This window comes from Podarcis tiliguerta (genome assembly GCF_965153285.1).
Source record: "Podarcis tiliguerta genome assembly, chromosome: 7".
In the NCBI taxonomy this organism is placed as follows: Eukaryota; Metazoa; Chordata; class Lepidosauria; order Squamata; family Lacertidae; genus Podarcis; species Podarcis tiliguerta.
The window spans coordinates 50,324,691-50,340,456 of record NC_139540.1 but is presented as its reverse complement, the minus strand read 5'-3'; the positions used below and the strand labels follow the sequence as shown (position 1 = coordinate 50,340,456).

At 40.0% G+C, this 15,766-nt stretch overlaps 1 protein-coding gene across 4 annotated transcripts in view; it reads left to right on the top strand.

Annotated features, from left to right (window-relative positions):
• The window catches only part of LOC310681948 (cadherin-19-like), a 74,906-nt gene extending 59,797 nt beyond the window's left edge, over positions 1-15,109 (top strand). For 3 of the 4 annotated variants that reach the window (XM_083450140.1, XM_083450142.1, XM_083450141.1), the window contains 3 exons: positions 1,564-1,681; positions 7,395-7,646; positions 8,804-10,159. In XM_083450140.1, the coding sequence (XP_083306266.1) occupies positions 1,564-1,681; positions 7,395-7,646; positions 8,804-9,297 (864 nt within the window). In that variant the 3' untranslated portion in view covers positions 9,298-10,159. Of the gene's footprint in view, positions 1-1,563; positions 1,682-7,394; positions 7,647-8,803; positions 10,160-14,790 lie in introns of those variants that run through there. The other variant, XM_083450143.1, reaches the window with a different exon arrangement.
• The last annotated feature ends 657 nt before the right edge of the window (positions 15,110-15,766 follow it).

The window sequence follows — 15,766 nt, the reverse complement described above, 5'->3', positions numbered from 1 at the left end:
GCTTACAGAACTGTGCACAGGAAAAAATTGCATTAAACTGCTGGTGAATTTTCAAGAGGATTTTTTTTTTTTAATGCAAACTGATGCAGAACACTTAACCTGAGCCTTGAAAAATGAGAAACTGGGTGGGGTGGATGACACTGACAGATGGTCCATTCTTAAACCACACCCACTATTGTTTCTGAAGGGGAAGAGGGAGCAAGGGGAGTTTGCCTACCCAATCTGTCCATGAGTATTCTGCCACCATGGAGTTGTATCTAATGTAAAGTCATTACAAGGAGCTGCTGCTACTGCTTGAAGAGACAGCTGACGACTTGTAGTAGCTAGAGTTAGAGGACCTGGTGTTGCAATCCTGTTATGATTAGATCAGTAACTTAGGGTGTCATAGGTGTAATGTGAAACAGTTTGTTTTTATGTCAGGTTGATGCAGAAGCTTGCATCTCATCCTAAGAACTAAACCAGCAGATGATAGAATCAGGCTGTTATCAATGAAAATAAACATTTAAAAATCATTTCTTTAAAAAACTCTATTAGCCCATCATTGCATTGAACTATGGTTGTGCCATAATCACAAAGTAATTTCTGTGGCTGTCTGTTGGCTTCTCTGACCCTGCACTTGGCAAGGCTGGGTTTTTAAGCCCCAATTAGCCATTAAAGAGCATTTTAGAAGACTTACCCTCTTAATGAAAGAAATGAACTGGTAGTGCATTGAAATGGCAAGATAATGTGGAGCTGAAATAGCAAGATAAAAAATGTTGTCACTGATAATGTACGATTTGCCCAATGGTATCAACCGATAATGGTAACAAATATTTACTCTTAGCAAGCAGAGCAAGTGTTCATTATAACAACTGCAACATGGCTTGTTTATTTGAGGTGATGGAATCAATGATTTCTGAATGCAAAGACGCTAATTTTGACTCTGTTTTCCTGCAAATGACAATCTGGTTCAATAGGTTTGGAAATTTAGGCTATTTTGTTTCTTTGAAAACACAACCAAGTGTTCCCATAATCAATCTGTTACTATCTCAAAGAATCAACAATTCAGCACATGAACTTGTCACAATCTTGCGGTCACGGCAACTATAATACATCACTTGAGTGATGCCTATGATGTTTGTGGGCTGGAAGGAAATAGGTTTTTGTATTGAAGGATGTGTTCAAATATAGAATGATATACTTTTCACCTTGGAGAACAAAGGAAGGGCAGAATACTTTATACATTATTCTTTTTTTTCCCCCTTATGGAAACTTTATTTAACCTTTGCATTTTCAATTCCAGAAGCCATTTGCATTAGCCCACGACTTTAGTGCTTATCTCCTCCCAATCAATACAAAATCAAGTGGCATAATTGTAGGACATTAGAAAATCAACAAGATCAACAGGCTTGTGTTAAGTGATGTGTATTTGCTGCTGCAGCTAGTACATTTCCTGCCCTTCAGAGACAAGGCAGGGGGATTTCAACCTTACTAATTGAATGGAATGTCTTGCACGCAATTTTGTTGCATTGCTTTCAAAGGCAGCCAATAATATTTGGTGCTAAGCATATTGTTTGCTTTTAGGTTATTCAGACCATCAGTGCAGTGGACAAAGACAATTCTGTGGAGGACCATCATTTCTTCTACTATTTGAATGAGGAGGCCACAAACAGCTCTGGTTTTGCAGTCAAAGATAATCAAAGTAGGTATTGTGTGCACAGCCCTTGAAATATTTCTGCAAAGAATTAATGCTCAATTTGCCACTTTAATTATGAAACTTTCACTAGACCTGTTCAGACATTCACCTTCATGTGTTCTCAGAAATTGTGGAGGGAGGAACTAGCTGTGCATACCCTGTTTGTGCTGACTGCAGCCTTAGATCTTGAATCTAAAGATGGAATTTTCATGTGTTCATTTGAATGAACTTAGAATGAACTTAGAAAGCCCTTAGAAGCCTTTATGCAGCTGGAAACCCTGAGCAATTGTGGTTCCTGTTCACACAGAAAATTCTAAACACGTTCAGCTGAATGTGCAAAGTTTCTCCCTGCTGACCTTCCCACTCAGTTGCAATAGTAAGAGCCAGTGTGGTGTAGTGGTTAAGAGCAGTACACTTGTAATCTGGTGAACTGGGTTTGTGTCTCCACTCCTCCACATGCAGCTGCTAGGCGACCTTGGGCTAATCACACTTCCTTGAAGTCTCTCAGCCCCACTCACCTCACAGAGTGTTTGCTGTGGGAGGGAGGGAGGGAAAGGAGATTGTTAGGCGCTTTGAGACTCCTTCGGGTAGTGATAAAATGGGATATCAAATCCAAACTCTTCTCTTCTTCTACAATCGAGGGTGGAGATTTTTTTTCACATGTAGACACTGGGGGGTGGGGGCAGTGCATGTGGTCCTCTCTCCATATGTTCTGAGAGCTCTTGAAAGCTAACATCTGAGCAAGTCTATTGTTCATCCGGTAAATAGTACAAATTGTGGTGTATAGCTGAGAACCACTGTGGGCCACACAACGGCTTAATATTCAGGATTTAGAATGCCAGGCTCATCTCAGAGCTCAGCTATGAACATCAATGATGTCTTTCTCTTTTATTACCTCACAGGAATATTAATGAGATTAACTTGCTGTCTGTAAATTTCTTGCTGATATGGCTGGATAGTTATCCAATGAATAAAAACATACCACATACATAATTATATCCTAGTGTTTAGAACCTGGGCTGGTGTCTTCATCTGAAACGAATCTGCAGCATACTCTCACAGTTAATCATGTCAAAGTTGTCAGGAACAGTCCCTTTCAGTCATCCTGGTTTTGGTTTTACACCTGGATAATCAAGTGGTGTCTGTGCTTTGCTGTCCCTTTGGTCAGCTGAGGCTGCTGTACCAGCAGTGCACATACCTTAGGAAATTAAACCTGGTCTGTGTAATGCACTCCACATGGTATTACCTCTGTAGCTGTTGGTGAATACTAGTAAATAGGGTCACTTTGCACCAATATATCTGTACTATGTACCAGTTTGCTTACAGGCACAATTCGTAGAGATGGTGTTTACCGTTAAAGTCCTAAACAGCTTAGCCCAAGACAATTTAGGGAGCACTGCATCCCTTATTATCCTGCCCATTTCCTTTGATTAGAAGAAGTGTCTCCTCTGGTAGAGGCATAGTCGGTGAGGATACAGCCTTCTCCAGACTGGTCCCATAATATGAAAAACCAATGAAGTGTAGTTCAATACTGTCCCACCCCACACTTGCTGCTTTTTGCAAGGCATCAAAGAAAGTTTTATTATAGCAGTCTTTTAATTTTTGAAATAGGCAACACTTTTATGATTTTTTAAAAAAGCAACAACTGCTGTCTCTTTGAGGTTTTTAATGAAATAATAATTTTTATATGTTGCAAACTGTCCTGAGAGATGTATTTACACTAGAAGTATGGTGTATAAACACACTAAAAACAACACCACTCACATATATATATATTAAAATGAATAAGGATGTTTATGATCATTGGTTATTTCATGTGTTGAGCAGAATAACTATAGAGTGTTGGAGCCATTTCCTTTTTTAAAATGTGTTTTTACTGAGCTGTTGTAAAGCACAAAACTGAAGACAGCATACTCAACAGTCAGGCACACATTCCACATGACACAAATCTTAAATACTTGTCATCAGGCCAGGAAAGCATTGCTTTAAGAATTCCGCTATGTCTGCTGTTTCTGAAACCTTTATTAGGCAGTGATCTCATGATGTCATCCCCTCCCCAATTTAGCTATTTATAATTGAGCTACAGCTAATAAGCAAAAATTAATCTGGCATGCTTGGCTTTTATCTAATTATAAGAATGCAAATAAAATAACTCATAGATCAAATAAAATATTCTATTTAACGTGCAGGAAGTTGATAAGTTATTGCTTCCAAGATTTTTCAGTTCCTGAATTCCTCCACCAAATGTGGAAGAAATTGGGTTTGTATTTATGGCATATCTATCATTTATCTTCTGACAAATTAATTACACCTCTTTTCCATATCTTAATGATAAAATATAGTGCTGCTTTTTGCTGAATGGGACATAGATCCCCACAAGCATTTCTACTATCATATTCAGTCTCCTCTTTTTCTTACTGTGTAGCTTGAGACCATTATAAGAGTTCTGCTGGATCAGAGCAAAGGCACATCCAGTCAAACATTCTGCTCACAGGAGGCAACCATATGCTTATAGGAAGCCTGCAAGCAGGACCTGAGTACAACAGTGTTCTTCTCAGTTGTGATTCCTAGGAACTGATACTCAGAGGCATATTGCCTCAAACAGTGGAGACAGAACACAGCCAACATGGCCGGTAACCATTGATGGCCTCCAACTCTATGAATTTTTCTACAGTTCTTTTAAAGTTGGTGGCTATCACTGCCTCTTGGAGGAGCTAATGCAATGGTTTCACTATGCAACTTTCATTTGTCTGTCTTGAATCTTCCAACATTCAGCTTCAATGAGTGGCCCTGAGTTCTACTATTAGAAAAACTTCTCTTGGCCTGCTTCTCCACACCATTACCTTAAGCCTTCCACACCCTGCTTGATCTTACCATCTGCAAGTCTCCTATTAAGGGTGGGTATATTTGCCCCCACCCAGGGACAGAATATTTTGTCCCTAATAACATTTGTGTTTAATTCTTGCCAGCTGTAGTCACCTAAGTCTGTGTAATCTCACGGAGGTAAGGGACTATAGCCAGAGTCATATAGAAATTATAAGTCCTACTAGAGTCACTATTCTTGGTGTAAAAAAAAAGCAAGCCTATTAAGTACTTAGTCAAATAAGCAACTATCTGGGCAATTGTAGCAGATTGTTAGGAATTGTTGACTTCTGATTTAGAGGGGTTGGGGGGGATGACTAAGGACTAAGGTGATGCTGAATTTCATGAGGTTTCTCCTCAAGGGTCCTTCTCTGCAGCAAAAAAAAAAAAAAAAAAAACTGCATTCTGACTTAGAAAGCCTATAGAGAAGTAGCAAGGCAGATTGCAGCCTCTTCTATGCCAATAGTCCAGGGCACTGGGAGACTGCACACAGTTAAGTAGCAACATCTTTAGCTTGGCTCTGGTGGGGTTGGTGGGAATGGTAGGGTTGTTTATAGAAAGTAAGGATAGCATGAGGAGAAAGAGGAGATGTTCCTCATCTTATAGTTGTTTGTTGTTTAGTCGTTTAGTCGTGTCCGACTCTTCGTGACCCCATGGACCAGAGCACTTCAGGCACTCCTGATTTCCACTGCCTCCCACAGTTTGGTCAAACTCATGTTAGTAGCTTCGAGGACACTGGCCAACCATCTCGTTCTCTGTCGTCCCCTTTGCCTTGTGCCCTCCATCTTTCCCAACATCAGGGTCTTTTCCAGGGAGTCTTCTCTTCTCATGAGGTGATCTCACAGTACTAGGAGTCAACCAATAAAATTGATTCAAAAGGAAGCACTGCTTCATACAATACATAAAAAAATGTGCAGAATCAATGGTGAAATGGTGCACTATGACTACTAGCTTTGACACCATTGCAGAATGTTAGATAAAATTAAGGATAGGGTGAACAGTAGCTGTTAGCCAGGACACGTGGGCTCTACAACAAACTGTTGCAGAGTGGAGAGCTCCTGTTCTATAAAGTTCAGCCTTGCCCAACCCAGTGCCCTCCACATGTTATGGACTCCAATTTCCATCAGGCCCAGCCAGCATAGCCACTGGTCAGAAATGATGGGGATTATAATCAGCAGCGGAGCAAATGCCTAGGGAAGATTGCATACCCTATACCCAGGGGTGGGGCCAGCCGCCCGTGAGGGCAGGGCAAGTGGGAGCAGGGCACTCCACGGGGCCTCCAAGGTGTCTACCTTCCTCCTCACCCAACAGCTGAGGAGGAGGTGGTGGGCAGACCGTTTGGGGCAGCGCGGAGCCTGTGGGCGCCCAAGCCACTGCATCATTCACAGGAGAGATGTGTGGCTCAGGCACACTGCAGGCCCCGCAGTGAGTGCCGCCTGGCATTTTGTCACCCCCCTCAGTGGTGACAACTGGGGTGGTCAGCCCCTACCACACCCCCTTCCTCCATCCTGATTATAATCAAACAACACCTGGAGGGCACATGGTTGGGGCGGCTGATGTAAATGACATTTAAGTAGAACTTCCAAGTTCAGGGACAGTAAATCACTGAGGGTGGCCTAGTGCCTTCATGCTCTTCTTGATTGTTCCTGATAAATATGGACTGGCTACTGCTGAAAACAGGAAGCTGGATTAGGTAGTAGGATACTAAATTCTTTCCCTCTTATGTAGAGCACCGCTGGCAGATTCTTATTCCAGCAGCTCTTTCACAGATCTGCAGATATAGTGCTCTGAAATAATAAAAAACCCTCAGAACAAAATCTCAAAAGCCAATTTTATCTCTTAATAATTGCTTTCTAAATATGGCAGATTGTAGGAGTAATAACTTCCCCATTATCTCTTAAACTGCCAAACACTGGTAGTATTAGAAAAGGGAAGAGCGTGCAAGGGAGAGAGCAGGTTTTTAAAATGAAGTGAAGATTTAATATTAATAAAAGCTTCTGCTTTGTATTTAGTTCTGCTAAAACACAGTTAAAGACAAAGGCACAGTTCACAATTATTTAACTTTGTTTCTTGTTCCCCCATTACACTGTTTTCATCGATAGACAGATGACATCATATGAATGACTTTTCTGTGCTGCGATGTTATGCAGCATTTGTATTGATCCCTTAGGCTGAGAAAGAATCGTAAAGGGGGGACACCAATCGAAACTAATCTGAGGGGAAAACCTAAGTTCAACAGCTGATGAAATTGCAGGAAAGGAGACCACTTAAAGGCAGCCTTCTGAGACTTAGAAGAAGAGCTATTTCAAATTCAACTAAAGTATACATTGCTCATATTGACTTTGCTAATTATTTGAATGTTCTGGCTAGGTGAATAAATCAATACAGCTAACTTTTGGAAAGTTCACTGTATTCTGAATAAGAAATTGCTTGGTTCAGATGCTGCCTGGCCCACAAAATATGTGGCCTTAGACTAACCAGTGCCTCTCAGCCTCACACCACCCAGGTGCACATAATACGAGTCTACCTTATTGAGTTAGTACTGCAAGGGTTGCTGAGATTATGTAGGGATGATGATGATAGCGGTGCATCTGAACTATTCAGATTTTAGCCAATGTGCAGCATAATCCTAAACACACTTATGAGGAGGCAAGCTCCACTGATCTGAGTGGGACTAAGTTGTCCCCTTAGCATCATGATTTCCAACTTTCTTCCCCCACACCTCTTTATCTGCACAAAATATGGCACAGTGTTTCTCATAAATAAGATATTCTAACTGAACGTGAATTGTTGGACTTGGAAACCCATAAGCAATGTCATGAAACAAAATCATCTTTTTTGTTATTATTTTTTAAAGATAATACAGCTAGAATTATCACCACACGAGGGGGATTTCATCGTCGAGAACAGTTTATTTTTACCTTACCAATCCTAATTGCTGACAACGGAAGTCCACCCCTCACCGGCACAAACACTTTGACCGTCACTGTGTGCGATTGTGACCACGAACCTAGTCTCCAGTCATGCAGATATGGAGCAATGCTCTTCTCAATGGGCATCAGTGTACAAGCTTTAGTTGCTGTTGTAGCTTGCCTACTAATAATATTAGGTAAGAAAAACAATCCTTTCTTCATTTCATATTATGTCTTCTTGGTTCCATGGATTTGTTGCCCAGAACATGGTCTGTATTACCCAAATTAAAACCTGACAGAACTCATATATGAGTCAATGGTACCCTTTTTTTAAACAGAGGACCATACAGTGGTACCTCAGGTTTTGAATGTCTCCTTTGATGAACATTTCAGTTTTTGAATGCCGTATACCCAGAAGTAAATGCTTCAGTTTTTTAACACACCTCAGAAGTTGAATGTGCCACGCAGCTTCCGCTGAGTGCAAGATCCTGAGGCCTAGCTGTTGGCTATTGAGTTTTTGGTTTTCGAACATTTCAGAAACTTCCGGAACAGATTACGTTAAAAAACCGAGGTACCACTGTATTCACTTCTGGGCAATCTCCTTAGAGCAAGATGCCAGTGGTGGACAAAGCCAGAGGCAAAAATAGCCCAGAGGAATGAATGTAACTTTTATCATTGTATAATAGGCTAGTTTCTACACACATGCACAGAAATACATCCTCACTATCCTTGTCCAGACAAGGAAGAGAGTTGATTAGAGTTAAAGAATGCATTATAGCCAGACAGCTGGTGTACAAAGTAGAACCAGTGAGGGGTGTGGGCTAATGAGATAACGCATAGCCTGGGGAGAGTTCCAAGGTCCAGATAGATGCGCCTGGAAGACTACACTTGACTCCCAGCCCTGAGTTTCCCTTACCCTAATTTTCAACACCTTCATGGTGATTATATCCTGGACGCAACCTGTGCTTTTGTATCTGTGATAGTACTCACTGGTACAGGGTGCCATCATCACTTTCCTTTGCTACGATGACAACGATTTTGTGCTGGTGCTTATAGCACTTTTATCAAGATATGAGTACCAACACCTCAATTTTTAAAAAAACTAAAAAAGCACCAGACACAAAACCCCATTTACAATAACTCATAGACCCCATTTATCTACCCCAGTTCTATACACATACATGTGCTCATAATACTACCATGCTCATGATCCACACTCTTCTTATCTCACCCATGAAACCAGAGTCTATAAAACTGGTCACACTGCAGTAGCATCAAGATTAGTAAAAATTGTGTGTGTGTGAATTTCTCAAGTATTTCACCAGCACCACGCTTTTATTTGTTTGCTTGGCAGTTTTTATTCTAGCAATTGTGGCCTTGAAGCAGCAGACAAAGCAATCTCTATTTCACAAGAAAGGAGGAGAAGCGTTCAGAGAAAACATTGTGAAGTATGACGACGAAGGAGGTGGGGAGCAGGACACGGAGGCTTTTGATATTTCAGCCCTGAGGAACCAAACTGTCCTCAGAGAACACAAACCTCGAAGAAATATCACAACACAGATCCAGAGCCTTTACAGGCAATCTCTGCAGGTTGGCCCCGAGAGTGCTGTTTTCCGGGAATTCATTACCATGAAGTTAGAAGAAGCCAACTCTGATCCCGATGTTCCCCCTTATGATTCCCTTCAGATATATGCTTTTGAAGGTACTGGGTCAGTGGCTGGATCGCTTAGCTCCCTAGGATCAAGTTCTTCTGAACAGGATGAAAGTTATGACTATGTTCCTGAACTGGGATCTCGCTTCAAGTATGTAAGAAGCCCGTGGGGCTCTGCAAAGAGGGCAAAGCCATAGGCACTGCTAATTGTGACATTATGGGAAAGTCCAGCAGACATGACTGTGGCAATAGTTACAAAAGACTGCAACTCTCTTATTGTATCAAAGAAAGTTGGAAATATCAACACAGATGGCAAAGCCAAGCCGTTTTGAAATACAGCACAAGTCTTATTATTTAAATTGTATTTTTGGCATATGGTTGTTAGAAATATATTTGTGTACTGGCAGCATCTTGCAGAAACGATGCTAGAATAAAGGCCCACCTTCCCTTCAAAAATGGAAGATTCTGATATAAGCAAATTGTGAGTTGGTGCACCTGTTGTTGAGACATTATTTTCTGTGCACAGGGATATTGCATTTGAAAAGACATCCTTGCTTAAAATGATCATCTCAGATTATCAGTATGTGCTATTTTTTCCTCTTCAGAAAAAGACATTCAACATTACAAGTTCAGAAAAACTTAATTTTCTTTCAGTATTCTGTGCAGTTTAAGCTTTTCAGCTATTTACAAAATTCTGCTGGCTACAAATTAATAATCACAATCAAAAATGTATATGTATTTCATACAGTATGGAATTTTGTACAGTTTATAGTGAATACAGAAACACCTGAAATCTTGGAGAGAAAGAAAAAAACCAATGTGTTTCACTGCCAATTCTAGAATTATCTAGAGAAATCTGAAACTCGGTTGTGACAGACATTTTATTTTTCACATTTCTCTCTCTCTGATACTTTCACCTACATTTCCTCAGACAAATTAATAGGTGCACATAATTTGTGATTTGTCTTTGTTGTGGCTGTACATATACTTTACTCTCAGCAAAAGTATTTATTTTGAAATAGCAAATTGAAATAAATCTAATTTATCTGCGTTAAAACATAGATCTCTGTAACAGCCGATATCTATTCATAATTAAGTGTGACTTCTTGTTAAACTCCTAATTAATTTTCTCACTGGCAGAACCTGAAAAAGTAAAAATATAGCAGGTTCAAGTGTGAATCAATATTCAACTTAACTATGGTAATCAAGCATGTTGCAAAAAACCAAATACTATTCACATCTGGGCATTTTCCCTTTTTATTAAGAGCTTAAAAAATGACTGATTTCCCAGCACAGATTTATTTTTTTTATTATGGAATATAAAATTAGCTGCAGCACTCAATTTTATTGTCACAGTATTAAAGATCTTTAAAATGCTAAGCTGGTGGACATAAAACTTTATGTATAACATTAGATAATAAGATAGTAAAACACTTTAATGTTAATCCAGCTCTTCAGAAAATGATCCCATTCCATTTCATCTTTCAGGAATAGAGTCAGTCTTCCAAATTAAATTCCCCTGCTGTATTTTTGTTTGCACAATCTACAGCCAGTATAAAATTGGCTCAGAACTATTATTCTCTGTCACTTTATCCATCTGGCTGATCAGCACAAAATGTAGTGATCTAAAAGCCATCAAATGCATTCAAATGGCATCCGGTGCAAAGAGAGCCCTGCCTCTTATTTATTTACCATGTTTCTATTAGGTGTTTATTTTATGGCCTCCGCGTCGTTTAATCAATTGAAACATTTCAATACCCGAAAGCTGGCATTGTGATAAGGAAAACAAGTCCATCAGCTACTTTGTTTTTAAGAACAAAAGCAAAAGAAACACCAGACAGGAAATCTCAAATGAATTACCATTGAGGCAAAAATGGAGAAGCAAAAAGCAAACGGAATTGCAAATATCAGTGTTTGTACTATTATACTTACTTGTTAGACAGAAACAGAAACCTGAAGAGTATAGGCTAAGTGGAAAGCTGCTGGTAAAGGGACAATTTGCCTGCCATCTTAACTATAGTGTAGTAGAATTGGTAAGAGACAATATTGGTAATTTAATTCAATCTTTATTTAAAACAAAATAACCTTCACTTAAAGTGTCTCTGACAGTTTTGTACCCAGGCTTCCTCTGCAAATCCTCCACAGCCCCTTTCCGCCAATTTGTTCTATAGCTTGAGTTTCTTAGGGCCAAAATTAGTTGTTCTGTGACTGGATCTCACCAAGTAATGTTCTAGAACTTTCCTGAAGGCTGTGTAGGGTTTTGTTTTGTTTTCTCTTTTGCAGGGGGTAGAGGAGAATGAATATTCATGTGAAGGTGGAGAGAGAGAGAGAGATCTTTCCGCCCACATAATTTCTTCTCCTGTAAAGCATATGAAGGGAGCAAGAGAAATGAGCTATTATGCATCCCTCTTTTTGACTAACAACGGTGTGAGGAAGTCATTTGGATAAGGAAAGTATTCAACTCTCCTTCCCTACTGCAGTCCTGACCTAAATCCTTTTCTCAATAGTTCCTATTTGAATAATAGAACTGCATAGGTACAGTAAGAGGTAAAGGTAAAGGGACCTCTGACCATTAGGTCCAGTTGTGACCGACCCTGGGGTTGCGACGCTCATCTCGCTTTATTGGCCGAGGGAGCCGGCGTACAGCTTCCGGGTCATGTGGCCAGCATGACTAAGCCGCTTCTGGCAAACCAGAGCAGCGCAGGGAAACGCCGTTTACCTTCTTGGTAAACCATATATTGCCATATATATATGGCTTGAGGACATTTTCTGGGCTGTCTTGGAAAGCCAGAATGTAGGACATAACAGCATGTGTACACCTTCTGCCTTTAGGGATCTGATGAAATATGAAATTCAGTGGATTTGATATTTGAAAGCACAGGCTATGCTGTTCTCCCTTTAGCTGCAGGATATAGAATAACAGCACACAAAACTCCATATAACATGGTACTTTGAGTTTTCAGGGCATGCGTCCTCTTTTATGTGGAGGTGTCAAAGTAAAAGCAATGGACACTACAGTTTGAGAGTTTCCTCATTACACTTCGTTAAATTACTTTTATGTGGTGTAGCACCAAGGCGTTCCTGAAGTTTTACAGATCTCCTTAAAAGTGAAGAATGAAACTTTCTCTCGGAGATACATAACTGGGAGTGAACGTGGCTATGAAAACTAAATATAGTTCTTCAATGCGCTTATTGGCAGAGAAACGCAAGGATACCTGTGAGCACAGACGATAATCACCCACATTCCTTTCTCTTAAGTAAAGGAGGCTTTGTTCTTATTTCTTATAACAATAAGAGATCCATCTGTCATCCCACTTGATGTCCACATATTCAGTGAAATAGCTGAGACTGAGTGCATACAGTCAACATGTATGCATACAATCTAAATATTGAGGCCCTCCAGTTGATAAAAAATCCAGCACGGTCAGAATTCCTGATCACATGTAGCCTCTGTACAATTACAGCTCTATGTGCATAGCTAACCCCTTTCAGACTAGGGAATGGATGAATAAATCTGCTTTCAATACATTTTCAGTCTTTTTTCTGTGCCAATTATAATTATTATTATTTTTTTAAGTCCATATGAAAATGTCCATATGAAAACATGTATTCCAATGATATGCTTTCTCAAAGAAATAGATTTCTAAATGTGTTCTATCTAAAACTTAATTTAAAAATGTGTATATACTCTGGGTGTGTGTGCGGGTGGGTGTGGGTGTGTTTGTGTGAAAAACTGTGATTGAAATGCAATGTTTGGGAAGGGTGAAAGCCAGTGGATAACTAATTCAATTCTATACATTAATCCAGGTGGCTCGAATCAGCTCCCTTGATACCAGAATTCACAAAGAATCCAGTTCCACAAACATTCCTATTTCAGATGTCCTATTAAACAATCCTTTTCTAACACAAGCTCTAGTACTTCTGTGTTCATGAACTGCACGTGCTGGATGCACAATTAACAAACCAGTTGTTTGCCATTAATATTGAATTGGTTATGTTATTTAAAGGCAGTCCAGCTCAATGTAGCCATGAAGACTGCATTCAGACAGGGGTTTATTGTGTTATTTTAATGGATACAAACTGTCCCAATTTCTAACGTTCCTTTTAAACAGCAGCACCCATTGCCTTATACAGCTGTGGCTATTTGACTGTTATACCATCATGGCACGCTAAATTTCATTTACACTAGTTGACATGGTATAGCACCAGACCCCCAAAGTGTCCCTATTTTCCAGGGACAATCCTGGATTTACAGAAGCTGTCCCGGTTTCCTATTTGATTCTGGAATGTCCTGCTTTTCCTAAGGACACCCCTATTTTCATCTGTGAAATGTTGAAGGGTATGGTTGGATGTCCCTATTTTTATTGGAGAAATGTTGGAGGGTGTGTAGCACCACAATTACCATCATCTGACGGTTGCTGTTCTCCTACCCGCTCCAGACATACACACTTCTGTTGCCCCATGATTCACTACATGCCAACAAGATGTAAGCACTTGGTGTTTGATAAATATGACGAAGCAACTCTTGATAAATACAGAGTGGATCCTCAATAAGGTGGCAGCAGATGTCCCTCATTTTTCCTAGATTGTTTGCCTGACACCAACTGAGTCATGCTTCATATATTTGAAGGAACAGGTGCTTCAAGACATCACAGAATCAGCCAGAGTAATACTATACTAAAGAAAAGAGGAGCCTATAATTTTGATGGTATTTGAAAGTATACAAATTGTACTAGATAACTAGCAGTTTATATGACACCTAAAGAAAGCCTAGCACAGAAGAAGAAGAAGAAGAAGAAGAAGAAGAAGAAGAAGAAGAAGAAGAAGAAAGTAAACAGTCAAAGCCTCAAGGTAAATAAGTCAGCAGCCAGATACTCCATATTCTTGACAATTATACCTACCTAGTTTGTCAAGAGAATTGGAAAGTAACTGAAGGATCATAAATAAAGGAATATGATAAACTTCAACACATCAAATGGAAGGAAATGTTCCCTGGGGCAAAAAACAGGATCCACGTTGTTTATAACACCTACATTAATGATCAGGAAGAGGAGATAAACAGCATTTTAATGGCATTTGCCAATGATAAAAATGGGATATATTGCAACACTAGGGAGAGCCGAGATAAGCTACAAAATGAAATAAAAAAGATTGTCTGGAAATAAGGCTGGAAATATTGACAGAATTGGGGTGAGGGAAGGATTCCCTTGGAGAAATACAAGTTGCCATATATACATAATAAATGTGAGAAGGAAACTGGAAAAACACTATATTCAACAGGCAAAGAAAAAAGAAATAGTGCTTTATCTTTGTTTTTAATTTTTCCTCTACCTAAACTCTACTTATATATTTGTGTGTGTTTTTTAAAAAAGGATATATAACACCATAAGAGTCCGGCGGCTCTCTCCTGACAAAGGAATCCCAACCTGAGGAAAGGCTGTATTTGAATTTCATATTATGTAGGCTACCTGACACTTTATTCAAGTGTCTTTGCATAGTGGTTTTGTGAAATTCATTTACATTGCTGGCTGAGTTTTTTTAATTATTTGGATTGGCAATACAGCCTTTCTAATGCATTTTATATGTGAAGGGAAAGTAGCAGAGAACTATGTCAATAAAAAGGAATGTGTGCTAGAAAAAAAAGTTCATCATTATGCATTAACATCATTTATGGTACGTTCTTTTGATAGGAAACCTCTGCCTTTGGAAAGCAAAGTGAAATGGCTTCTGCAAGATTAAACACTGACAAAGAATGAATATTGCGCCTCCACAAAGCAAATGGTCAAAGCAGGACAAGAAACAAACACATTTAAAAACACCCCCTGAAAGGATGTGTGTGTTCTGTAGATACATTTCATTTCCTTTTGCATCTCATAATATTTGCAGATAAAAAGCTTCAATTTGCACAGGGAGTCGCTGTTGTCTCTCTAATTATTAACACATGAAGGGTGATACAGAGCTTTTCCTTGTTGCTGAAGACACTATTGTCAATTTACCAACCTACAGAAAAGGATACCTTCAGAGAATCCTTTTCATATTATTTTCCCTTTGGGAAAAAGAAACTGCAACCCGCCCCCCACCCAAAAAAATCTTCCCACTCTTTAAAAATGCAGCTCCTAACCCAAGCTGGTAAAGCTTCCATGCTCTAGCTAGATCCACCTCTTGCCTGGAGGAAGGAAGTTGCAGTCCTGGATATGGGATCCTCTTCAAAGAGGGTCCTAATTGCACTCAGGACCTTGGGGCGCCTCATGGCATCCGGAAGCAGGGCTTAGCCCAGGCATTCCTGGGGTGGTCTCTCGGTCACCCCATTTCCAGCACCCAATCAGGTTGTTTTGCAAGTTGGGGAGGGTGAGGGTTTATAAACGGCAGCGTGACATGTCAGAGCCAGTTGCTTCACACTGCCAAACACCTGCCCACCCGCCCTCTTTGGTTTCTGTGCTCTGGCCTTGCTTGGGACTTCAGTTGGTCACCTGTTTTGTGGCAGGGGCCTGGTAGGAATTTTGTCCACTTGGCAGATTGGCACTGGCCATTTGGGTTCTCACCTACCTCCTAGCAATCGTCACAACTTTGTAAGGTTTGGCGGTTAGGTATTGACTTAGTGTGGTTGGGGGAGGGAAGGTGTGGCCATCACCTGCTCCTCCTTAAAAAAGGGTATTCCGTTAAAGG